We start from the raw sequence: 27,531 nt of genomic DNA, 5'->3' as shown, positions 1-27,531 counted from the left end.
TGATTTTAATGAATAGAGTCAAAAAGTAATTTAAAAATCATTTAATACACAAAGTGAAAAACTATAATACATTTCACATTTTTTTAAAAAAACACATTTTTTTAAAAAAACAGTATCTTCTAAATTACTTAACAGATGATAGATCCACAATCCTTAATCTGAAATTGTTAGGGCCAGATGTTTCAGAATTAGAAATTTTCAGATTTTAGAAACATAATTCAGTGCATACGCCGTATTACATAAACCTCCAGCACGGCCTGTGACAGCACCCTCCCCCCCGCCAAATAATCAAACATGTTAATATTTATGCAGCAAAATAAACAAATATTAACACTAAATGGGATAAGTACGTTCAGTGTTACTTCATGTTAATTTGCAAGCAAGTGAGTTTTGTCATCACGCTTCTGAAAAACCTTGTTTTCAAAGCTTTTTGGAATCACAGATAAGGGCATGCAGACCTTTATAAATTTGTACAACAAGACATGAAAGATTCCTGAAACAAATGACCCATTTTTACAAATGAAAAAACATAAGCTTTCAAATACATTATAAATTAACAGGCATCTCTTTGATATTACTAAATGTACATCTTAAATACATATACACATAGAACACTTAAGATTTATCAGTCAATGGTATTGAAGGCACAGATACACAGTCCCTTCTATAGGAAAGGAATACTGTCAAATGTGCGGTAAAATGGAAAATGGGACTGACCCACCTCCTTATGATGCCAGGAAGAGCACTGCTGAGTGCAACACAAGGAGGTAGGGGTTATTCTTCAAGAAGTACAATTTTACTTGTGAGCAGTCTCTTCCACAGAAACATAGGTAGACAACTTTTACTTAGAACATATATTGAGGTTTCTTCTCTGTATATACAGAGGGTGCCAAAAAAAAAAGTGTATACATTTTAGGAAAGGAAAAAACTATTAAAATTGTAATACTCAACATATACCGATAACAAAAGATGAATACAAGTCACATTTGACGTCTGCAATTACAAGAGGTGCTCAAAGTGGTTACCATCAGCATCCAGACACTTGATTATGGCAAACTACTGATTGAGCAACATTGACCAAGTGTCCACTTGTATACATTTTTTGGCACCCCCGGTATTACTTTTGGCCTAATGCCCAAAAGTTGAGGGTTAAAAGATATTTTTAAACAGTTATGTTTTACGAAGTTTAAAGACAAATGGATTGCAATGATAGCTAAGTAGCTGTAGTATTTAAACAAATTCTGTCAGTTCAGGGGTTAAGATTACCAAGTCAAAATATTGCTCTTGTAAAATCGTGTAGTTTTTTATCACAGCCATTTCTTCCATTGAATGGTATCTGAAGAATGGTCTCATGGGAGAAAAACAAATTTCCAACACGTGCAACAACTTCCAAAGGTTTGGGACAGTGAATAAGTGGCAAGTCATTCTGTTAACCAACTCCAATCAAGATTCTAAAACCAGGCATGAAAAAGTTACAATTAGATGTTGACTATAAGTGGTAGATTTATGGGCTCATTTTTATAGATTTTCTGTATGTTTGGGCATTTTTATAATCAAAAGTTGAAAAATCAAAACTATAAATAGGTTACAATTAGTATTGTTTACTATATTTTCTGCTAATTCAAAAAAATACTTCAAAGTTTTCATAAATATTTGAAGCAAATTAATAAAAGAAGAAATATAAAGAGTTGACATCAAGACTAAATAATAGTAGGTTAGTTCAGTCAACACTTTATTGTAGTTTCTCCAAGTTTTAACAAATGAGTGATTCCTAGTAGTAACTAAATCTTAATATAAAAACTATTAATTACAACTATATTAACAGTATTTATTTTGTGTACAGCAATTACTGTATCTGAATTATAATATAAATCCTGTCCCATCTTATTGGAGAAAATTGATTGCTGAAACAAAAAGATACAAACCATTCAGTCTCAATGGTCACATTGCAAAGAAAGCTCACATTCATTAAATTAAATCAAATTTGACCAACAATGCTCCTGTTGAAGATTACTGATGAGATGATACAATCCTAGTACAACCATGAATAAGAGAAGATGGGGATTTGAGGTCAAGGATATTCATTCCTTGAATGCTTTCTCTTTCCTCTGAGAAATGCAAGGTAAAGCTAGCATGGAAAGTTAAACCCTTTGCACCCAACATACCTAAAACACATCCACACCCATATAAAAACTCACCATCATTCTACTGCTCTGTTCCTCATTTGCTTTATGAATAATAGTGCTTAAATGGCCAAGACAGTTCAAATTTTCTTCTATCATTTGTGCCAAAGTCTCCCTGTGGGATGAAAAAACAAAGTCTTTTCAAATTCAGCAAAGGGGCATTTGAATTTCCTCTATTTTCTGGTCTTCAGGGTCAGGATGATGATCAAAGCCTTTCCTGCAACCCAGCACCCCGATGCAGCTGATTCCTGTAGTCTCCAGTTTCCTCATCCTTCCCACTCAGAGGCACTGTCCTGCTTGCTACTCCAAGTGTTGCCTCTGCCCAGCTCTAATGATAAGAAGTCCCTATAACTCCAATCTGATTTTTCTCTGAAATATAAGTGGCACTTATATACAACTCCCCCCTCCACAACCTCCAAAAATGCTAACTGGGGGGAAAAAAGAATCTTTGTTGCACAGACAGATGAAAGATCTCTTTTTGTTTCTGGAGTACATCCTTTTCCTTACAAGTAGTAAAAACATCAGCATGCTTACTTCAGAGACACAAATGCAGGGGAAAATTACAAAAATACAATCTGCTCTGCAAAGTCCAGGGAAGGTGGACTGATTGGAAACTACAGGTGACAGCAATGAAAAAGGAAACAAGCAAGCTGATTTCTGAGGACAGCAAAAGAAAACAGTGTGACAGGGAAGCTGCCCAGAACCAAGAAGTTATCCCTGGAAGTTTGTATTGGAAGGAAATCCTGATTCTGGTCTTCTCCTTCCATGCTTTCCTCTTCCCTAGGGTCCCTCTCCTCACCTTTTACTAACCGTCAGAGTCCCTACCTACTAGAATCAATTGTAGGCCATGGATGATAGCCACTATTAGCTTAGAACTAAACTCTAATTCAGCTCTTATTCAACAGATGGCAAAATTAAGGCCAATAGTTCCCGATCCATGGTGATTAAGTACCACTGGTACATACTAATTGAAATCAGTTTTCCTTTATAATTTATTCCTACTGGAAAATATATTTAAAATTCCTGTCCAATACACTTATGCGAACCACAACCTCAAATTGGAAATTACCTGTATAGAGGTGACATTTGCAACCATTAGCATCTCCTAACAATCCTAAAAGTCTTTAATGTAAGCAAAAACATTAGTAATGTATTAAATTTTATTTAACTCTGATTAATGGAGTATTTCCTGAAGTCTATGTAATTAATTACAGCCTGTGCTGTAGCTGTGGCTGTATTACAGTGGGCCAAGTTTACAATGACCCCTGAAACTTGCTTTCTTTAAAAAAATAAAATACTTGATATCAGCTTGCCTTCCTGCCATGTACTTTTCTCTCACAAAAGTAGAGGACAGAATGTGCAACTGCATGAGCTACTGAGCAGTGATGGAATATGGCTGCACGTCTGCAAAACTAACTATGGGCAGAGCTTCCAGAGAAATGCTGCTGCTGTAGAAGTCTCCGTGAGTTGTGAGAAAAGCAACAATACACAAGCTAGGCAAAGGGCCACTGGCTCTGGCTGTGGCACATCTAATGCTGAGAAAAATAACAGATGGATAGTCATTCAGCTTTTAGCAAAAGAGTGATTAATAAAAGACTTCAAACTTCAGTTCTTATTTGCAAAACTGATTTAAGGCACTGAAAAAAGTCTGATTAGAAATACTAAGGTATAAAATAGAGTCGATTCAACTCAACAATTCATTAGAGGGATGATCAAGGTCCCCAAAATGATAAATGCAAAAAGATAGCACAATTTCTCAGTGATAAATAGTTAAGGAAGGAATAAAGTTTGGGTAAAAGAATTGATAAACCAATAACAGAGAGAGAACTTAGAACTTGGATTGAGCTAATAATGATTAACATCTGCTGAATATTTATTTCCTAACACTTTACATACATCATCTAATCCAATTTTCACAGCAGTTCCAATTGTACAGGTGAGGTTATATGAACAGTAAAAGAGTCAAATTAATTGCACAAGGTTATTACAAAGGGACAGTCAGGACTCAACCCTGGTCTAAATGGCACCAAAGATTATGCTTCAACCCCTGTGCTCTACTGCCTCATTTCTACCACTGCTCTTGAAAACACAACTATCTATTGTTACAAAGTGAACCCACCCATCTTGAGGAGTTACCACACATGACAGAGGATGTTCACGTTCTGCTGAAGTCGGGGGCAGCCATGCTGATGCCTGAGGGGGAGTCACTGCACCTTCTAGACTGGATCCTACCAGGGACCGGGCTGAACTCTGTGTCTGCAGGAAAATTAAAATAAGATTAACGGCAAGCACCTCCATGATTCATATAATTTCCTACCATATTCTTAAGACACTTCTATTGCTACTTATATGCACAGAGTATTCTGCACAAAACTATCCCCACCTGTACACACCACTACTAACTGTCCTGTCCCCAGCCCCTTTCTTCATTGACTAAACCCAAATGTATCTACCCATCGAATTCCACTTTCATTGGAGGAAGGGGAAAAAAAAAAAAAGTTGAACAAATGGTTTATTAACTAGTCAGACACATCTAGCCCCAAACCGGGGTGGGATACCACAGTGGTCCAGGGCCGGGAGGAGTAAAAAACAGGAGACTGGAAAGGAAAGAGTTAATGAAGGGTGATCATGAAGTCCTGCAGGTGAACTTCTGGTCAGACATCAAGCAAAGAACACGAGCATCAACCCAACACAAACTACACGTGTCTTCAAGAGGCCCCGGTTGGTGCTGATAAAAATGCCCTCTACCGGGAATAACAGCAAATCAATGTCACATTAAATAATTCATTAAGAGTTACTTACACAGGCAATTTTAAGGAGATGCCATATTTCTTTCTGCCTCTTTCCCTGCATAAACATGACCGTATTGTCAGCTTCTTTGATACTACTGAGGGCCATTTCCACCTTGGGCAGTAGATCAATAATCTTCTGCTTGCAGCCCAACAACTTGCTGGAGAGATGAAATCAGTGTCAGACACTTGCACATCCCCCAAGACCGTGCACCATACCCCCAAACCCAGTGGGGGAAACGAACCACAATCAGCATCAGATTTAATGACTCATCTCCAAAACAATGCACACAAACAGGACACCTAAATGCACGCAACAATGGTCAAGCTATCCATGGTACTGCCAGAACATCCTGGGTCTAGTATATTTACCAAAACGGGGTATTACACTTGGACAGCAAGAGGACACGTTTATTTTCAGTAGGAAATAAAACCATGCTTCTACCTGAGATGACCAAACAGCTCCTTGAGAACCCGGTCCTGACTCTGCACAGTGTGCACAATGACCTTCACCATCTCTGTGCTGTCGCTGTACGAGTGATCTGCAAAAGACCTCAGTCAGCGAGGACAGCCTCCCTTCTGCATGAACACATCAGCCTCCAGACAAAAATTCCTAAAACTCTGAAACTGAAACTGTGTTAGTTAATAACATCTCCACTTAAATTCAAAACTGGATTAAAAGATTTTGAGATTATATATCTATAAATAATTATATATCTAAAAACAAAGGATGTGTGTTTGTGTATGTATAATGTATGTATACATCACTGTAGCTTCAGAGACCTTAGTTGCCTATTTCGAGAAGAATAGCCTTAGCTATTTTTACTCCATACTAACCCAAGTCCCAGACACATGTGCAGCCTTCTAGCCAAGAGGTCAATTTTTCTTGGGTAACATCATTTATTTAGAAACAGTAGGACCATTCTTCAAAAGGAATTGTTTTGCCAATTAAATAAGCAATTCAGTGACCAGGTGCAAACGAAGGCATCATTTTCAAGGTAAACTGCTTTGGTCTAGCACACGGGCCTGCTCTGACCATTCCACACCTGAAACCGCACCATCAACTTCTTTCCAACCTCTCTAATCTTAAGTAGCACTTGTTTTTTCCATCTTCCCCTCTTTTTGAGTTCCTTTTTTCTTTCATTCCTTCCTTTCACTTGCTTTAAAATTTTTTCTGTCTCAATTTTCTTGTTATTTTGCCTTCCCAATCTCTTAAATTCTCACAAACTAAAATATGTTGTACCATAAACATCTCAAGTTTCCTAAAATGCCTTTGTGTACTATGATAAAAGTGTCTTACCTGACGGTCTATGTTTTAACTGTTTATACAGATCAATGGCACGCTGTTCCCTATGAAAGAGAAAACATGCTTATATGTGACGATAATTTAATGACTAATAATTCACAACTTGAAATGAACAATATTATTTGAATAGAGTAATGAGTCCATTTTAAAGCAAGAACACACTGCCAACGAATATTTCACAGAGCATTTCACTAGGTAATAAGCAAGATCTTAAAATGTAAAGTTTAATATACTTTTTATCTGCTGTGGTCTACCACCACATATACAATATCCTTGCACTAGAAACACTTAAATGGGCAAAAATTATGGCCTGTGGTTAGAGAAAAAAATCTGAAATTTCTAATCCAAACATTTAGGAAGTTAACCTCATTTAGGGCATTTAATAGACAATACCTTGGCTCAGAAGTATGGTAAGTAGGGAAATAGTTTGTAACTTAGAATACCTGAAAAATTCTTAACACTCACATGAAAAGATACTTTGATTAAAACAGCCAAGGTCAACTCAAAGAGTTATTTCTAAAATTTCTGGTGACTAAGAAAAAAAACTTCCTTTTGAAATATGATGCCAACATATTTGGGGAAAGGAGAACTATAGAAAATAACCACATATAGACTTAATCTGCCAGATGTACACAGAAAGAACCACTTGCTACAAAAAAATCAGACATCAATAGTACCGACATGAATACATCCTTACAGAGATTCCATCAAGTCTCCTTGACGTCTTCCATAGGGGCTCTTCTGTAGCTCCATGATTTCAGTGTGCAGGGACATGATCTGATCCTCCAGGTATCCAATGACACCCACCTAAAATATGATGAAATACAAGAGAAGTGACAGGCTCACCACCATACAACAGAGAAGAACTCAGAGAATGACTTGCTGCTGCAGTAGAACTAAATGAGTTATATGAAACACTGATTTTGTTCAAGCCTTTTTATCTTTCAGGTTCTAACACTTAATCTTTCACATGAGGACGTAACTTATTCCTATGCTTTTCTTTTCTCTCCTGACGACAGTAAACTACTAACATTTGGTTTCTCCTCCTGAGAAGCAAAAAGATGGAAGTGTCAATAACAAGACAGAGGACAAGTGGCCATCAAAACCACTGCATCTCAGTTCTGTGATTTTCATTGCTTCTTGTTCCTGACTGTCTTGAATAAGGATGAAGCAAGATAAAGCCCATGATCTCCCACCCGAGGATACCGACTGCCCTAACCATGTCCTCAGGTTAAGTACTGGCATCAAGGACAGCAATAATGTAGTGGAACCATGGACAGCTGTACCAGGTAAGGAAGGAATCTGCCACCTAGAGGATGCTCTATCTAGTGTGACCATACAATTTATTGTCCAAACCTGCATAATTTTGAGAGTGAAAGGGAGCAGTATTGATAATTATGGCAAGATAGGTATAAACGGACTGTTCCAGGTAAATCAGTAAGTGCAGCCACTGGTTTACCAGTAAAAAAAAATAGTGATAACTACCACTTATTATTTATTCCCATTTAATCTGCATAACCTTACTAAAAAAGGTATAGTATCATAATATAATATGGAAACTAAAGCTCATTGTGGCTTCAGTTTAGTCTCATTTGCCCAAAGCCCTTGTTGTTACCCACTATAGTACTTCCCTCGACATACACAAAACATCTACTAGATATTTGTCTGATATTCAGGAATGACATGAAAATCCTCTACATACCCAAACCAAAGAAAGTTTCTAAGGGAGACTGCAGGAGTTAATAAACACACAGAATAAACTCTGTAATTTTACCTCAGCATAATGGATAGCCTTTTCTTCCATTTCCTTCCATGCTTTTAACATTTTTTCTGAGGCTAAAAAAAAAGTCTTAATTGGTTATCGCAGAAATAGCCATAGCTTTAATTACTGAGCTACCCACCTCCTTGCCACATCAACATCAAAAACGGTTTTATGTGTTGAGTTGTCCCCCCAAGATGATACGTTGAAGTCCTAACTCAGAACCTCAGAATGTACCCTGATTTGGAAACAGGGTCAGAGCACATATAATTAGCTAAATAACGATGAGGTCATCCTGGAGTAGGGTGGACCCTTAATACAATGCGACTAGTGTCCTCAAAATAAGAAACACAGACACAGACAGATGAAGGAAGAGCTCCATTTGACGACAGTCAAAGACTAAAGTGCCAGCTGCTAGCCAAGGAACATCAAGGACTGCTGGCAAAGCACCAAGAAGCTGGGGGAAGCAAGGAAAGATTTTTCTCCACAGGTTTCAGAGGGAGCATGGCCCGCCAACACCTTGATTTTGTACTTTTAACCTCTGGAACTGAGACGATAAACTTCTGTTGTCAGAAGCCACCCAGCTCATAGTAATTTGTTACAATAGCCCAAGGACACTAATACAGATGGTTTTCTCTTTTTAAAAAATAATTTTTAAAGTAATATATGAACTTTTTTTATAAAATCAAACATAAAAGGATATAAAAAGAAAAGACTCTCTCTTCCTCCCCTTTACCCTCCACCCTAAGAGATCTTACTGTTATATAATCATTTGCTATATAGACACATACCCTTTTCCCTCACTGATGAGACCATCTATACATACTTTTCTTTCTTTACTTTTTCCCAACTTAAAACATCACTGCCATTAATGATCCAAGTGACCTCATTCTTTTTTCAACAGTTGTGTTAAGACATACAGCTGACAATGCAAAGATAATTTGGCGAAATAATTGTTTTGCCATTCACCAGAATACCTATAATACACAACTAAAAATAAAACATCAATCATAGAACCAGCTCTAGTAGGTAAACTTATTCACCCAACTAGACACTGTTGATCATTTACTCTGAGATAAACATACCTTATTCAAGATAAGTATACAAATGTGTTTGATTCCCAAAAAAGGATTTGTTTCATGGGGAAAATAAATAAATAAATAAATAAATAAATAAATAAATAAATAAATAAATAAATGCTGGTGGTGACCACTTCAGTTTATTTTATTTTAATTCTGCTTTTTCTATTTCCTCAGTATACCTGAAGGTAGATAAGCTTAAAGTCAAATACTAAAACATTGGAGGCTCCATATAATGGTTTGGGGGAAAAAAATAAACCTGGAATTATTTGTGTTATGATTTATAGAAAGATAAGGCGGTTAAGATTTCCCTGGCTAATAAGTCACCCCAATACAGATTTTGTATCTATTTTTAAAATGAGGTTTGAAAAAATCACAAGTTCATAAATCACTTTTGTATTTTTTTTGGAGCTAAACAATTTATTTTAGTCTAACTGTGGAAAAAAACAAACAAACATAAAATTGCTCATATAAAGTTTGGGAAAAAAACACACCTAACATTCAAAACAACCATGGTTTATGATGCTTTGAGGTACCTTATTTCTTGTTCTAATGTGAATGAAAGAGAAACAACTGGCTATGAAGCAAGAAGGCAAAATAGCAGATGGCTTCAAGAGAGCAGACACTTCTTTCAAATACATTACCCAAACACTTACATATTCCGTAAGTCATCTGTTCACTATATCTTTCCAAGTCAAGCTGAATACTTTTCTGAAAGAACTCCAGTTTAGCTTTCAGTTGCTGAGATGCTGAGATCAAAGTGTTCTTCATTTTTGTCAAGTTAGCATTATATCTAAGAAGACTTAGCCTACACCATGGCCAAAAAATAAACAAAAAACAATAGCATTTCATAAACATTCGACAAAAATTTAAAAATTTAAATTGCTATATGCCCAAAACCTAAATTTCTGTTATTAATCTCTGAGAAACAGCTGATCACTAAAATCTGGTCTCTAAAGACTTCCTGCCTGTGATGTTCTATGATAAAACAGTCTCTTTATAGTAGGACGTTCTTTTCAGGAACTACTCTTAAGCCACTGCAACTGGAAAGTTTCAGACCATTAGTAAGACTTCTATGAGTCTGATCAGAATATTACATTTCAAATTGGCCCAATATTTTAGTATTGCATGGAACACTGATCAGTGAAAACTGGCAAGATTAACTCTTGAACATTATGCACATGACACTGGCCCTATAAACAGAATCTACTTACATAGCTGCTCTTTGTCCCTGAAAGAGCCTGCTGTAGTCTTCCTTTAGCCCAGACACATAGTGCACTGCTTCAGCCCATACTTTACGCAGCTGTATAATTGGAAGCTGTATTTTGCTGTCCTGTACTACATGTAAGAAGGTGGGAAAAAAGAGACATGGGTTATTTTTTAAGATTTTAGAGTTCATTAATCATTCTTTGTGATTTCCTGTCCATACAAACATCATTCCCATAGATGCTAGAGAGAACTACTTGCTACTGTTCCATTCAGTTCAATATAAATTTACTGAGAAACTGTAATATACAGCACTGCTCCAGATACAAGGAGAGAGAAAAATGAGTAAGATATAATCACTACATAATCACAAAGCTTGCAATTATTCCTATATCCGTCTTTTTTTTCTTGCTCTCCTCCATCCTGGAATACTCTTTTTTCTCTCCACTAATATAAATTCTTTATTTCTTTCAAGTTCTAAATCAAGTCCCATCGCATCCACAATCCACCACAGTCTTTCCTGCCTCTGAATAATAAACTTTATCTGCTGGACTACAAATTCAGCTCCAGGAAAACATACAAGGTAAACAGCAGTTTAATAAAATATGCTTTCTTCAATGCCAGACTTACAAAATTATTTATTTATGATTATCTCTTGCCCTTTTTTTGGTAAAGGGAATGTTACTTTCTAAAATGATGGCAGGTGTGTATGTTAAGCTCAGTGAAATTCCATTTTAACATTATGAAATTCTCCAAGAATGAAAGAGATTCACCCTATCCATTAAGGTGGCAATTATATTCTGCTATTCTTTTCCAATGTAAACCTTCAGAGAAAAGGTGATACGTGAGGGTTAATATTGAGAAAATACATTATCTAAAGCAGACTTCAAAAAAATAAAGTATCTAGAGAAATCTTTGCCTCCTCTAATAATTAATAGCCTCAACTAACGCTTCTTCTATTCTTATATACCCACACTTTCTCCTGAGGCTTCCTACAATAGACCGAAAAAACCAACAACAAAAAAACCTTTTTAAAAAGTCTGGAGGGGGAGCCTGATATAAATAAACACACACACATATACGCACACACACTAAAAATTAAAGACTGAAATGGCCCAAGAAATGACACCCTAATAGTAAGAAGCATGGTGTCCAGATCTTGATTTCTAATACTGTTCTCCAATTAAAGGAACTAGGGCTCCTTGGGGAAATGGCAGATTCTATGACTGGGGCAGGAAATACACCAGATAAGCCTGGAGCACACTGTAGTGCCAGGAAGTAAGGAAGTGCAAAAAAAACCTCATCGATGGGGCAAGTAAAAGAAGCATAGGAAACCAACTGAAAGAGCTCCTAAAGGCCAAAGCTGCAACAATTTGAACAAAATAAACTAGTATTGGATTATAATCCAAAGTATAAAATAATATCCATGAATCCATATTGATATAATAATCAAGTAAATTAATAAATGGGAGAAAAGAGACAAATCTCGTGTACAGAAGAATTGCAAATAAATTATGTGGACACTCAACCTTAAGGGAAGGGGAGCAAAACTCCCTACTCCTTAAGTGTGGGTTCTGTATAGTGACTTCCTTCCAAAGAGTACAGTATAAAATGGGTGGAAAAAGACTAAACCTCACAGTGCAGAAACCTGACAAACACTATGTCAGCCCAATGATCAAGGTCAATACCAACAGCCATGAATCACATTGACAGAATGTATCCTTCATATGTGCTAAAAATGGCACTTTACTTCTGTGATCTTTCTCTCAAAAACCCATCCTAGTTTAATCGTGACGAAAAAATAAGACAAATTGCAACAGACGGGCATCCTACAGTACTTCTCAAAACTGTCAAGGTCATCAAAAACAAGCAAAGTCTGAGAAACTGTCACAGCCAAGAGGAGCCTAAGGAGACATGACAATTAAATGCAATATGGTATCCTGGATGAGATCCTGGAACAGAAAAAGGACACCAGATACAAACTAAGGACATCTGAATAAAGTATGGACTTGAATTAACAATAATATATTGGTTCATTAATCTTAACAAAATGTACCACACTAATGTAAGATCTTAACAACAGGGAAAACTGTATGTGCAGGGGAAGGGAGTAACATGAGAACTCTGCCATCTGGTCATTTATTCTATATATCTAAAACTGTTCTTAAAAAAGAAAACTAATAAAAACAGAGGAATGATTATATAATTTTAGCTCTTATGCCCAATTTTGTTCTTGATTTTACAATTTTGTGCTTGATTTTAGTTAGGGGTACACAGAAATTGACCACTTCTTCAAGAGAAAAGAACAATTCTCAGAGGAGAAATGAAAACATTTGAACATTAAGCAGTATTCACAGGATAAAATATTTGAACATGCTTAAACATTGAAGGAGCAACTAAAAATTAAAAGCAGGCTTCATTAACAACGGAGATTCAGTCTCCCATCTGTGAGAGACCTAGCCTCAGCAAAGTAACTCTGCCTCCCAAACGAGGGATCTGGTGGTGATTTAAAACCTACCTTTCACCTTCCAAACTACAGAAATCCATTTTTCACCACAAATGGAAACCTGAAGTATGAGATACAGAACAAAAACACCAAAGACCATTTCTACTAATCATGGTGAGTTAAAACTGTACTATTTCAGGTTTAAAGCTCAGTCAGTAAATGGATTAGACTTACCAATATAATTTACACAGTCAGATAAACTTCTGGAAGCAAACGGTCCTTCATATACAGTCTTACTTTTATCAAACAAATAAACCATATAGCTATCACAGCCTCTCTGAAAAAAGAAACAAACAATTTTAAAAAAGATCCTTGAACATCCTAAGTACTTCAGCACCAGATTTCCTACTCTGAAATACAGATGAATAAAGCCAATGTTCATTAGCATACATCTTACAGACTTAAGGTCTAAACTTTTGTTTAGGAAAAATAAATAAATAACTTCAGTATGGGCTAAAGTGAAAATCACCAGACCCAAAAGGACAAAAGCAGAAAGTCCTAAAAACCTCTATCCATACAATGAGAATACTATTCAGTAATCAAAAAGAATTCATACAGATACATGCTATGACACAAATGAACCTCAACAACACAATGTTAAGTACATGAAGTTTGACACAAGAGACTACAGGTTGCATGATCCGTTTATATGAAATGTTCAGAAAAGGCAAATCCATACAGATAGAAAATAAATTAATGATTGCCTGGGGTGGGCAGAATGAGATTAATAGTTAATAGACAGGAAGAATCTTATTGAGATAGAAACGTTTTAAAACTGATTTATGGTGATGGCAGTGCAATTAGGTAAATTTACTAAAACAAAAACTCAAAAAACCCCTGAACACTTGAAATGGATAAATTATATGATATATAAAATATGCCTCAAGTCAAATAAAATGAAAAAGGAGTCATGACCACAATCATATTTTACCATCCATCTATCTTCTCACAGGACCTATGAGACTGCTGGTCTAATCTCAAGGTTCTAGGCTTCAAGAAAAAAAGGAAAAGAGGGAGGAGAGAACTAGCACCAAAGACAAAGTCATACAAAGTTCAAAACAACGAATGTTTCACTTCTATCCAGTTTACCTTGCAAAGCAATGATAAGAGAAATAAGTACGATAAAAGTAAAAGAATTATAAGATGTGCATCACCACCCACCCCCCCAAGGGATTCCAAATCAACATTAAAAAAATGCAGGGCATGCAATTCCCCTATGCAAAAAGACTTCTTATATTTTTCTAAGTATATTAGAATTTTCTTACTACTCCATCTAGAACACATTGAGAGGCTGGTTTCCGAGGATCCAGAGAAATTCCCGTCTCTGAAAGAAGCTCTTGAGAAGCAGTATTTATTCCAGTTTCACGCTCAATACGAGACTGCAGTGAATGAAGACTTTCATCAGGTGGTAACAAAAAAGAAATTATTTTCGCAGAAGTCATATTTAGGATGTGTACTATCTGTATAAATAAGAAAAAAGAAATGATTATTGATCATCTGCTGCTAGATACTAAAGGGAATATGAGCAAAAGGCATTATCTCTGTACTAAACAAGGTTCAGTCATTTTCCAAAGTGAGATTTCCTTCTATAATTATAAAATGACATTCTGAAACTGGTTTACTTTTCTATTACAACAGATGTCAGTTCCAAGGAATCAAATTTCAAAGTTCTAGGGATGCACAAAATCATGAAATAAAACCCATATTTAAAAAGGCAACACTTATTATAGAAATATATCACAGACCTGGAAGGAAATGTTCCGTTTATGAAGTGCCTAATAGACACCAACCACAGAGTTAACTGCTTTATGTTTAACTTAACATCCTGTTAATTAGTTTTTAACAGAACAACCCATTAATTAGATCTTCTAATCTCCATTTTGGTAAAGAGAAAAACCAGAGCTCTGAGAAGTTAACTTGTTAGAGATCACACAGCTGATAACTCATAGAGTTTAGATCTGAACTCATATCTGTCAGATTACCTTACATTGTCTCAAGAAATAATCATCTGGTAGAAGATCTAGGCCTTTCTTTAAACAAGGAAAAGCATAGTCATCCTCATTGTTCAGATTAGGCAACCAAATCCCAGAGCAGTAATCTGCCTAAGGGCTCACAGTTAGATAAGAAAACAGTCTTATTACTCTCACCTAAAGCCCCACTGAAAATAGGGGTAGCCTGATACAGGACAAGAAAGTGTGAGACTGAGTTAGATGGGACTCTACCCAGGTACCTAAGGACAGCCACAGAGTGAGAAGTCAGTTTTTTAAACACAACATGATTTTAAATACTCTTCCTTCCACTATCCTTAGGTAAGTCATACAAAATTAATACCTGTGTTTCTCCAATGCCTTACATTGATAGTGTATGCAAATGATTACAATTATCTCTGCCGGAAATGCTTATTACAGAGATAAAGTATTAACTTTCTTTTAATATACATATAATAACCTTTTATGTTAAAAAAAGGTGGGGGGAAGAGAAAGGAATCTTCACAGTTGACATGGATGTACAAGTATACCACTGAGACCTTCCATTCTTTCCCAGCCTAGGCCTATTTCACATGATGATAGCTGCTGCTAATGGCAATAGAAGAAATTTAGGATGAAAAGGCGAAGATGGACATTTACTTTTGTACAAAGTATATGTCAAACTAGGGTAAGTGATCATGGCATCCTACTATCAAAGCTGAGCCAGAAGGCAGCAAAAGGAAGGGAGGGGAAACACAGCTTAAATTTATCCTTTTGTGGGGCTGGGCCAGTGGCTCAGGTGATTGGAGCTCCATGCTCCTAACTCCGAAGTCTGCCGGTTCAATTCCCACATGGGCCAGTGGGCTCTCAACCACAAGGTTGCCAGTTCAATTCCTCTAGTCCCCCAAGGGATGGTGGGCTCTGCCCCCTGCAACTAAGATTGAACACGGCACCTTGAGCTGAGCTGCCTCCCGGATGGCTCAGTTGTTGGTTGGAGCGCGGGCTCTCAACCACAAGGTTGCCAGTTCAATTCCTCGACTCCCGCAAGGGATGGTGGGCCGTGCGCCCTGCAACTAGCAACGGCAACTGGACCTGGAGCTGAGCTGCACCCTCTACAACTAAGACTGAAAGGACAACAGCTTGAAGCTGAATGGCACCCTCCACAACTAAGATTGAAAGGACAACAACTTGACTTGGAAAAAAGAAAAAAGTACTGGAAGTACACACTGTTCCCCAATAAAGTCCTATTCCCCTTCCCCAATAAAATCTTAAAAAAAAAAAAACTATGCCAAGACTAGAGTAAAACCTTATAGGATTACACTTTCTCATTTCAGTTTTAGAAACCGTATCTACTACAAGCAATCAACAAATATGGAAAGACGGCAGATGAGAGTTGTTTCTGGGTAGCTAGCATAAAGGAACCTCTCATTCACATCAGTGGAGATTTACTGAGAACCTAGTACATGCCCTGCTGTATACAGAAATGCTGGGGTAGGGGTAGTGTGGTGGTACAGTGGGCGATTGTTAATAAAGGCAGTAAAAGCAATCCCAGCATTGAAGACGAGGACAATTTGTATGGAGGGATATGAGTGAAAGACGAGAAACGATTAGAAAATGGCAGAGACCATTCAGAGAAAAGGCGAGTTGAATATGTACCAGTGTAGGTTGAGTAGACACACAGAAATAGATTATTCTGGGCAGAAGGACTACATCTGTCAAAGTACAAAACTGGAGCTTGATGGCATAAGGAGCAGGGACAAGCTGGTCCTGAGTGAAGGGTAAGAGAAGCAGGTATGAGGCAAATAACTTGGTTGGGGACCTGCATTAGGAAAGCCCCAAAAAGCAAGGCACAAACAGTTTAGACTTGACTTGGTAGACAAGAAGGAACTATGTTGGTCTCTTGGATAGGAAAATAAAAACGTATTTTCAGAAGATGGGATGGGCAGTTCATGCTGCATGGACTATAGGATCAGAAGTATAGAGGCACGTCAGTTAGGTAGAAACCTTCCTCACCAAACAAGATCCAGTATGATTAGACCTAAATGAATGAGGTGATAATGGCACCAATAGGAGGAAGAGGAAAATCTAAAAGATGCTTCAAAGGGAGTAATCAACAAAGACCACTAAGAAGTAAAACTAAGAAGGCTTACTAAGAAAATAAAAATCCATCAGCTCTAAAACTATAATTTTCTTTTTCAAGTAAGCATCAGGAAAAGATCATTAAAATATAATTCTGCTAATTTTCCAAATAAACTTGTTAACGTCAATGCACATCTCATGAAGTAGACCCCCTTCAAACTAACCTTCAAATTCAGAATGTGATCCATTGATACAAAACATCTTGGCTGCTTCAAAGTAGGATCAACAGGTCCTCCTCTCTGCTGAGGATCCCAGTTCAGCATCAATTGTAGCCAGTTTTCCATAGGTTCTACAATTAAACTAGAAAACACAAAAATACGGTGAAAATCATCATGTTCCAATTTTCCTTCAGTACTGGGAAAAAAGCAATTTTATAGGTTGTCTATTTCCTTTCTCATTACTTGTCTGTACCATTTTCTACCTCACTTTCAAATAATTCATGAAATGACAGGGGACGAACTTTTTCCACAAAAATTAACCCAAAACCCACATATGTAAGTTAGTTCCTGGCAACTCCAATAGGTAAGTCCAGTCCCATTCTCCAAGGAATCCGTTTACTTCAGTATCTCAAGAGTCTTCCTAGCACCTAAGCCAATCAGTTGAGTGGCAGCAGTTGTTTTCCACTAGACTTGTGCTGTTCAATATGGTCGTAACTAGTCACAAGAGTCGTCACTACATGCATTTACACTTAAGTTAATAAAAATTAAATCAAATTATTCAGTTCTTCAGTCAAACTACTCCCCTTTCAAGTGCTCAATAGCTTATGTGGCTAGCGCAGATATAAAACATTTCCATCATCACAGAAGGTTATAGTGGATAATGCTACTTGGAACAGACAATTCTCATGTTCTTTTATAACCGTAAAGAAACTGAGGCGAACTTCTCAACTGAAATATACTTACCTACAAAGGCTATTTGGTTGAGGTAAATGACTACTAAACCGAACTTCTCCCGTCATCTCTTCACATGCAAATATACACTTTGGATCCTTCTTCTTAATTTTCTCATGCCTATAAATAACAAAGGTGAGACTCAGTTGACAACGTGAGTCTCACAAATACGCTAAGATTTTTGCCATTTAATTTTATTCAATTGTGTGTTTAAAAGGCAATTACACCACTTAGAGAGGTAAAAAAGCGGGCAACTGGAAAAAAAAAAAAGCAGGCAACTGAAACTTTTCATTCCCATTAGGCACACCACAGTTCTCTTCCATTTCTTACCAGGTAAATGGTTGCAGGTGATGCAAAAAAGGCCTATAGCCAGCAATACATTCAAACACCATGGTCCCAAAGCTCCAATAATCAACAGTGGCTGTGTAAGGCTTATTCTCAAAGAGCTCTGGGGCCTTAAAAAAGAAAAAAATGCTTCAAACATCACACTATAAGAGAAAAGCTATTTTATTTTTGAACTACTATATTCATGACCTTCATAAATAAAGAAAATCATGTACACTTAAAAGGCAAAGAAACAATGTATATCTTACCAGATACTGCAATGTTCCCACAAAAGAGGTACACAGACTTCCTTGGTCAACGTCTTTGGCATATCCCAGATCAATTATTTTATGTATAGTCTGCAAAATTGTAAGTATTAAATGGTTAAGAAATTTGAAAAGGAAAGGCAACAATGTCTTATAAGGCTCTGGAGAGGGTGGTGGTGAAGAGCCTGGGCTCTGGAATAACACAAATGCAGTTCAGCCTGAGCGCCACCACTTAACTAGCCGTGTGATCTTGATCAAGTTACTTACTTTCTCTCAGTTTCCTATATAATGGTATTACAAACAATCCCTACTTCACATAATCATTATTAGGATTCAGTGACATAGTGAAAGAAAAGAATTTAACACAGAGCCTTGTACATGGTAAAAACTAAATATAGATTGGCTATTCATTTTTATTTTGATATATTCAGAATAAGCTTGATCCATTAAATTGGAAGGCAAAGGTAAGGGTGACTTCCAAACTTGAAGAAACATCATACCATCTTATAGTGGATCAATGTGAGTAAATACCCATCTAACCTCAAGAATATCCTGAAGTTTTCGGGGGAAAAGAAAAAGCAGACAGCCGGTGCCAAACATACATAAAAGGCTCTTAAGAGAAGCAGCATCATTAAGGTTTCATCACCTTCAAGTGACCACCATCTTCACTAACTAACAGACCACACAATCCAATTCGAAGTTCAGACTCTTGGCTTTACATTTTTATTGGGATGGATTAAGAAAACTGCTCACATTATTCTGATAAAAACAAGTCTTTCAAGAGTCAATTCACAATTTCTGGTTCTTCTCAAGATGACTCACTTAAGAATCTGAGAAATCAAGGTTTTGAATTTTAATTACATATAGAACTTAGGAATTTGGGGGGCAATGAGGGTTTTTGGTGTTTTTTTTCTTATATAAAAAACCATTTTTAAGTAAATGTACTTTTTTTCTTAAAGTAAAGCAGACCCAGGATGTGTGTATTTTTTGGATGTGCTTCATAAAGATTAACAAGTTATTCACTCACTGCTTACTATAATACCTCTGTTAGATACCATGCTGGAAAAACAAGTAAACAAGACAGATGCAGTTCCTCCTCTAACTACTGTGGACTATTGGAACTATTGTGTTAGCAGAGGAGACAAACAACTAAGCACAAAACCACAGTTCAGTGTAATGAGAGCTGGGTAGAAAAAGTATGGTGTGCAATGGAGGGGCACCAAACCCCAAAGACCAACTACATCAGGAAGACTGTATTCAACTGGCATGAAACATTTGCTCAGTTTTCACCTACCTTTCCACCAACATCCTGAAGAACTATGTTTTCAGGTTTTAGATCACGATGTATAATTTTGTTTTCATGCAAATATCGAATCCCAGACCCTAAATAAAGTTTAAAATGTATTTTGAGGTAAGAAAACACTGAATTAAAAAAAAAATTCATCTCACACTTTGTACTTCTCTGATGCTCAAATTTATAGGGACCATCATAAGTACACAATGACATATAGTACTTCAGATTTTCTCCATAGAAAATCAAGTTATACTGCAGAATTGTAATATATGGTCATTTAACTTAAGAGAATTCACATTAAAAAGAACTAGAACAAGCAATTGAGAAAATCTCTATATTTATTCTTGCAGTTTTTTCCTCCTACCTAAATCACCCTCTTCAACTACACTTTGGCCTCCATGACCCAGGAAAAGAAGCAAAATCAAAATATATAGGGAAACATATTCTTGCTTTTGAGCTTGCTCCAAGGGCCCGGGTGCTAGTTACTTTAGGGATTTTTTAGGAGTAACCCTGATTTAAAAAGGATTTCACCCTAAGGACTGACTTGAGGACCTATGTCCATGAGATGAAATGCCACTGATAAATATATTATGCTAGTCAGAGAGGGAGGGAGAGTAAAATCGAATAAGGTCATTTCACACAATATTTTCTTTGTCAGCAATTGGACATCTATTAGCCAAAAATGGACTTCTAGTCAAAAACAAAAAATAACAAAATATCCTAGTTTTAACTTAGCATCAACAGTAATAGTTATAATTTCTAATAGATGTTAAAAAATTTATGCTTTGTAGTAGCATATAGAATCATTTACAGACGAAAGGGGCATTACATTATGGTGGTACTTTTATATGGATTACATACCTATATCACTCAGTAAAGAAAGTATCTGGCTTTCTTTAAGTCCACAGCAATTTTCTGGTTTGTTGAGTAGCTAAAGAAGAAAAAAAAAGTCTAAAAATGTATACTGCCAATATTGCTGGGCAGTAAATAATAGCAACACATTAATCACTATACTCTAAGAGAATATTCAAGTAAGAAGATAAGTCGTGATTAATAAAATGTAAAGAGGGTAAAAATTACCAAATCCATATGGAAAACGTAAATTTCATGACAAGGCTTACACAAGATAAAGGAGGAAAGTACTTGAAATTGAAAAAGGTTGAAAAATCTCACAGATACATATAAAAAAAGTATCCAGATGGCAAATTTAAAATAAGATGGGAAAGATTTGCAATAGAGAAAAAAATACTGTATTATAAACACCTTAAACACTGATCTAATACCACCAATATAGTCCCATCCTGCAAACACCACCAGCAACAAAAAAGTGCATGTTCTAAATCAGTGGTCAGCAAATATTTCCTGTAAAGGGCCAGACAGTAAATACTTTAGGTTTTGTAGGCCATATGGTCTCTGTCACAAGTACTCAATGCTGCTGCTGTAGTGAAAAAGCAGCCATAAAAACAGGTTAACAGGCCATAGTTTACTGACCCTTATTCTAGATCATCAGATTGAATATGATTCAAACACTGCTAAAGTTTGTGATTTACTCTCTCATCATCTCAAAACATCCACACTACCTTCCGGAGATCTCCTCCAGAACAGTATTCCATTGCTAGAAGAGGCACATCATTAATCAAAAAATTCAATTCCTCAGGAACATCACAGGCCTTTACAACATTTGAGTGGTTCAACCTAACAAGAAGGGGAAAACATTACAATCAAAAAAATTTTTTTCCAGTGAAAAGGGACTGAGTTTGATATGGCAGTTAATTAAGGGGCAGTGAGGAGAAGAAAGGCTGGCATTATACATAATTAAAAAGTAATAATTTTTAAAAAGAAAATATAGATAATAATTTTTAAAAAGAAAAGAAAACATTTCTATGTGCCAAGCAGCAAGCACTTTACATACATTAACTCACTCACTCATCACAATAGTCTTACTATAGGTAGATTTATTAATAGTCTCATAGGGCAAAACTAAAGCACACGTTGCTTCAGATCACACAGCAAGTAGGTGGTCAAGTAAGGATGCAAATCTGGCTCCACAGCCTATGTCATACTGCCTCTCCCAAAATTACTTACAGTGTCATCTAGAGGTGTACACTATTTGAATTTTGGCATATTACCTTCCAGTTTTTAATCTGTGCACAAATATTTTTTTCAATAAATACTGAATCATGTTATATACCGTTTTCTAACTTTTTAAAAAATTAACACTATATCATCCCAGCCATCATCATGTAGTGGATCTCAAACCTGGAGTAAATTCCCAGGTCCTTGGGACCTAAGAAACAGAATGTCTGAGGACCTGCGAGTTTATTTGTTAACAACCTTTCCTGGTGATTCTGCCACACAGCCAAGTTTAAGAAGCATTGAAGTGAATTGAGAACAGATACTGGAGTAAAAAAGTGCTCATTTTAAATCCAGACTCTCTTACTACCAGTTTTATGACTCTATGAGCTTCAACTTCCTCATCTATAAAACAGGAATAATACCTAAATACAGGGTTGCTATAACAACTAGAAGAATTATTTGTAAAGCACTTAGCACACTACCTGTGGAGGTTTTAAAATATGTCCACTTCTCCCTTCAAGAGTGTAATTCTCCTCCCCTTGAGTGTAGGTTGTATTTAGTGATTCATTTCTAACAAACAGAATATGGCAGAAAGGATGGAGTACAACTTCCGAGGAAAGATCATAAAAGACATGTCAGCTTTCGTCTTGCTTTCTCTCTCAGATTACTCACTTTGGGGAAAGCTAGCTGCCACGTCATGAAGACATTCAAGCTTCCCTGTGGAGAGGCCCATATAGTGAGAAATGGATGCCTCTAGCCAACAGCCATATAAATGAGCTTGGAAATGGATACTCCAGGCCCCCTCAAGCCTTTGGATGACTGCAGCTCCAGTCAACCCTCTGGGATGTTTCAGGAGGGATCTCCTGAGTGAGAACCACTCAGCTAAGTCATTCCCAGATTCCTAAACCACAGAAACTGTGAGATACTAAATGCTTATTGTTTTAAGCCACTAAGTTTTGGGGTTATTTTTTACAAAGCAATAAGTACACTATTTAATAAAAGTACGTCTAAGAGTAAAAAATTAAGAGTATTGATTGTTATTTAACTGTAAAGTATAATAGATAAACACTATCCAGAAGATCCAGAAGAAATAGATTCTGCCCTCATACTCGTAGACCTGAATCTGATAATATCTAACTGACTTTTAAAACTAAACCTACTTAATCATAATGTAATATTATTATTTGAAATGGGACATATCTATTTAATGAGAAAGAGAAAAAATATATTCCCAAAAAGATCCTAAGAATAGATTCCTGACCTCCTTCTCTAGGACGATATCTGGCTGGGCTGCGGAACTGGGGAAATATAAGTCAAATACACTTACTTTTTCATGATCTGGATTTCATGACACCACCGTTCTCTGTTTTTGGTACTTAGCTCTAGGCGACAAGACTTAATTGCTATTTTGAGATCAAGTTCCTGCCAACACAGAAAATCAACAGAAAAAATATAAATTAGGTTTTTGTTCAGATTTACTTGCTATCAAAGAAATGCCAACCTGGAGAAACAAAACTCTTCCGCTTTAGTAATTAAACGTATTTATCCATAGCTCTCTTGAGCCAATGCTTTTACTAGGCAAACCATGAGATTCTTAAACCAATACTTTAAAACTGACCTCTATACACACACCAAAGCACACCAGCCAAAAATGACTGAGACTGTTCCCGTAACAGGTCTCTCAGAACACTGTCTCATACCAGTATACACTGCTACAAAAATACAAAGGCCTTGTCTCTCCCTTTTGAGCTTAATCAAGACAGCTTAACAAGGGCACCAGCTTTCAGCATAACTAGAAGAGGATTAATTCAGGGCTCCCATGCCTCAAACAGCAAAAACCAAATTTAATATGACCAAACCTAATACAAAAAAACTCCAAATTAGTTTCTAATCTTTTCATTTCAAATGGCATTAAAATATCCTAACAATAATTGCACCTGTTTCCATATTTATAAAATGAATCTAACAGCTCTTGCCTATGATTAGTAATTTAGCCAATTCTGTCTGAAATTAAACCCAACCTGATGCACATTCCACGAAATAGCCAGACTTCATTACATTCTGGCAACAGCAATAATGCAGCCCAGAAACAGCAGTCAGGACCAAACAGGAGGAAAGAAAATATATAGATGAGGAAGCAAGACATAACTTGTATGGGCTAATCTGAATGGGGGTGGGTGGGGGGGGGAGTGGGAGGAAGAAGCCAGAGATAAGACAGTCGATGTATAGAGAATGAACTAAGACAGACTACAATCTAGCCGCCTAACCATACACCTCACGCCCTTTAACATTTTGTTTTAAGCAGATACCTGGTTGTAGCCAGGTCTCATGCAAGCTTTAACCACCACGGAGACAAGCTGGTAAAAACATGAACAAACATTAAGCTCTCAATTCTCATATGAATGAGGCAAGAAGCTATTTCAAAAAGGTCCAATCCTGTGCTCACTTCGGTAGCACTTATGAGTATACTAAAAAGATCCCGTCCTGTAAGATCTATCAACTCCTCAGTTTTCTATTTCACATAACTCTGTGAAGGCTTCCTCACTCTACCTTTTCACAATGTAGGTTCTGTGGAAAGTTTAGCGATGTCCAGCAAATAAAATAAAATAAAGTAAAAAATAAAAAATTCTGTGTTCAAAAAAAGGAAATATTCCAGAGATGGATAGTGGTGATGGTTGCACAACAGTATAAATGCACTTAATGCCACAGAACTGTACACTTAAAAATGGTTAAAATGATAAATGTTATGTATATGTTACAATAAAAAAAATTGGAAAGTAACTAAGTTAGTTTCTTCTCTATAGGACTTCTCAGAGCTTTTAACATACTAATGTGGGCTACAACTCTCCAAATGAAGGAATATCATAGATGCAACATTTACCCAATGTATTTGACCATAGTATAATTTTTTCAAAGAGTTTCACGGGATTAGTTTTTCCAAACACACTTTCATAAGTGCTACCCTATTCCCTAAGAAGAGTTTTTAGTTATTTTGCCATTCTTCCATATTACTTTACAAATACCTTCATTATAGAGGTTATCACATTGTACTTAAAAGTGTTTATGTACTTAAAAGTGATTCTGTGTCTCCCACTAGACTTGAAATCTCCTTGAAGGCAGAAAATACTGTTCTTGTTGATTTGGGCACCATCAGCACCCAGAACAGTAATCAGCTAAATAAACTCACATCCTTTTCTCCTCATTGTGATTTAAGAGGTGTAGGTGAAATATTGGGATGTGGCTTCCACCAAAACACTAGGATCTTGAAAGTTGTAAATGCAAACCCTAAGTCAGGCTTGGAAGAGTAGTGATGCTGTTTCCAAGTCTTATGACAAAGTATTTCTTTTTTTCACTACAGGCCAAGTTGTCAAATGTCCCAATTTTGGGGAAGTCCACTCTGGACACCTGGAAAGTTTCTGAGAGATTTCTAAGATTCTAGAGGACTCAAATCTCTTTCATTGAAAAAATGATAAATTCATAGAAACAGATAGAATGCTGGTTGCCAGGGGCCCGTGGGAGGAGGAAATGGGAAGTTGTTATTTAATGGGTACAGAGTTTCAGTAGATACAAAAGTTCTGGAAATGAATGGTGGTGATGGCTGCACAACAATGTGAATGTACTTAATGCCACTGAACTGTATACTTAAAAATGGTTAAAATGGTAAATTTTATGTTATATATACTTCACCACAATTTTTTTTAAAAAATGATGTATTCATCGGTCCCCATCCAGGGACCAAGAAAAGCAGTCACAAAATCATGCCAGCATGCATACCATGTTTCCCCGAAAATAAGACCTAGCCGGACAATCGGCTCTAATGCGTCTTTTGGAGCAAAAAGTAATGTAAGACCCGGTCTTATTTTACTGTAAGACCGGGTATAATATAACATAATATAATACCGGGTCTTGTATTAATTTTTGCTCCAAAAGACACATTAGAGCTGACTGTCCGGCTAGGTCTTATTTTCAGGGAAACGGTACATTTTTCTTATGACCAGGCTGATGGTCAGGCTTCAGATACAAAGGCCACAGGCAACATCTGCTATTAATAGAAGTACATCGCTCCCTCTCTTTTCCCTTTGAGTGCCTTATGTCCTCTCCGATGGTGAGAATTATTAAATGACTACTTGTCCAGCTGTCAAAGTACTTAATGCCTTAGTCCTTTGCCTTCCATTCTCCCTCTCACCAAGATTTCCTCCTATGCTCTATCCAGAAACCTGCTTCATAAAATTTCCTCAGTTCTATCAGTGACATTTAATATGTCTATTCCTCCCAGATAAGATTCCCATCCTATATTATGGGCTTTCTACCCACAGCCACATTCCTTAAAACAGCAAATCATGATTTCTCTTCTTGAATTCACTTCTCCATTCACAAGCCAATTGCAAGCATTTTACGGCAGTAATAGCTTAACTGGTCAGCTTGTCCCATATGTTTTTCTACTCAGATTTATCTTTTACAAAAAAAGAACACTTTTATCTTGGCATTTCCTTTTTTTCAGGTCAATTAATGATGATAAAGATGATAATAACAGCAACAACACAGCAGCAACAAGAGCAAACGTTTGAGGGCTTACCATGGGCCAGGTACTGTACTTAGCTTTACACACATTACTATCTTATTTAACTCTCAGACTCACGGTGAGTAGACATTATTATAACCATTTTACAGATAACAAAACAAAGGCTATAGTGCAGGGATTACTAGTCCAGGGTCTACACATCCAAAAGGTCTGTGAATGTCTTTCAGGAGAACATGCGCCTCCTCAAATGGCAATGCATAAGGCTGCACGGATGTGCCTCTGTGCACATTTCTGGGGAAAGGGTTCAGAACTTTTATTGGTTATCAAAAGATGCATAGCTCAAACATGATTAACTGCTGCTACAATGGCTAAACATTTTCAATTAAATCAACGCAAATTCCCGAGTTGGATGTTAGCTGTCTGCCAACGACTAGAGCAATCTATCTCCTTCCCTTGCGAAGCCACGATCATTTTCACCATCTGATCCTCATACAGCTTCCTACCTGGAATGCATCCCCAATTCCAAAGCCTACTCGATGCTTCCAAACGCTTCCACCCTGAAACCTTGTCTACTCCAGTCCCACCGATAACACATGGCTTCCAAGCACACCCAAGTACACACACATTCCAACAGGCAGCCCCCCCCCCCACTCGTTAGCCCCATTTTCTCACCCACTTGTGCTCACAATACACACTCTCATGTGCATTTGCCTTACGTTACACACCGTGACACTCTTTACATTCAGAGACACATAAGTACTGTCACATTCGGTAAACACCATGTCACATCTTGACACTCACACCAAAAGTTCTTCCTAACAGCGCTATCGCACGCACGCTGACCCAGAGCCTCAGATACAACCTGACTCAGTAACCACAAGCACAAGCTCAATCTCTTTCTCTCACACGCACACACGCTCACTGGCCCACAATACTGCCCGAGGTCACACCAACAATCTCACGTACTGACAATCACTGTGCTCCACAGACGCTCTGACAAACAGCCACCGCCGCTCCGCGCGCGCCCCGCCTCACCCGATGTTGGTACAGGCAGACGTTCCCGAAGCCGCCGGTGCCCAGCCGCTCCCGCATCTCCCAGGGCCCGCCCGCGCCCGGCCGCAGCCCCGGGGGCCGCTCCATGGGGCGGGAGGGCAAGCGGCCTCAGGTTCAGCCACCGTTCCAAGGCCGGTTCCGGGCCGCCGAGGCTCGCGCGTCTTTCTTCTCG

The 27,531-nt window shown here is 37.3% G+C and overlaps 1 protein-coding gene across 2 annotated transcripts; it reads right to left on the bottom strand.

Moving 5' to 3' along the window:
- Positions 1–26: 26 nt before the first annotated feature.
- Positions 27–27,531, bottom strand: CHUK (component of inhibitor of nuclear factor kappa B kinase complex). 2 transcript variants are annotated; one of them, XM_019724886.3, is made up of 21 exons: positions 27,342–27,531; positions 23,112–23,206; positions 21,289–21,403; positions 20,570–20,639; positions 19,709–19,797; positions 18,418–18,507; positions 18,155–18,279; positions 17,837–17,944; positions 17,099–17,234; positions 14,094–14,288; positions 13,003–13,105; positions 10,331–10,454; positions 9,773–9,924; positions 8,053–8,114; positions 6,976–7,085; positions 6,273–6,322; positions 5,418–5,514; positions 4,986–5,133; positions 4,303–4,439; positions 2,199–2,298; positions 27–1,451 (listed from the first exon to the last, which is right to left on the bottom strand). In XM_019724886.3, exons 1-21 carry the CDS (start codon positions 27,444–27,446, stop codon positions 1,422–1,424), a joined length of 2,241 nt encoding a protein of 746 aa, XP_019580445.2. In that variant the 5' UTR covers positions 27,447–27,531; the 3' UTR covers positions 27–1,421. The 2 variants fall into 2 exon arrangements, with proteins under 2 accessions (XP_019580445.2, XP_019580446.2); XM_019724887.3 differs by having other exon boundaries at positions 4,320–4,439.

The sequence above is a fragment of the Rhinolophus sinicus genome, chromosome 15 (assembly GCF_057876585.1).
Source record: "Rhinolophus sinicus isolate RSI-liver-muscle chromosome 15, RSI-T2T, whole genome shotgun sequence".
In the NCBI taxonomy this organism is placed as follows: Eukaryota; Metazoa; Chordata; class Mammalia; order Chiroptera; family Rhinolophidae; genus Rhinolophus; species Rhinolophus sinicus.
Note: the sequence above shows the minus strand (reverse complement) of the source record. Positions and strands in the feature narration are given on the sequence as shown.

What these genes read in the sequence shown, in the direction of transcription:
- CHUK (XM_019724886.3), bottom strand. Translation starts at nt 27,446, where the DNA reads ATGGAGCGGCCCCCGGGGCTGCGGCCGGGCGCGGGCGGGCCCTGGGAG. An exon ending in CTGGAGGAGATCTCCGGAAG is followed by an intron (nt 20,640 to 21,288) that starts GTAGTGTGGATG and finishes TTTCTTCTTTAG; the next exon opens with CTACTCAACAAACCAGAAAA. An exon ending in GTTAAAACATAGACCGTCAG is followed by an intron (nt 5,515 to 6,272) that starts GTAAGACACTTT and finishes GGTCTTTTGCAG; the next exon opens with ATCACTCGTACAGCGACAGC.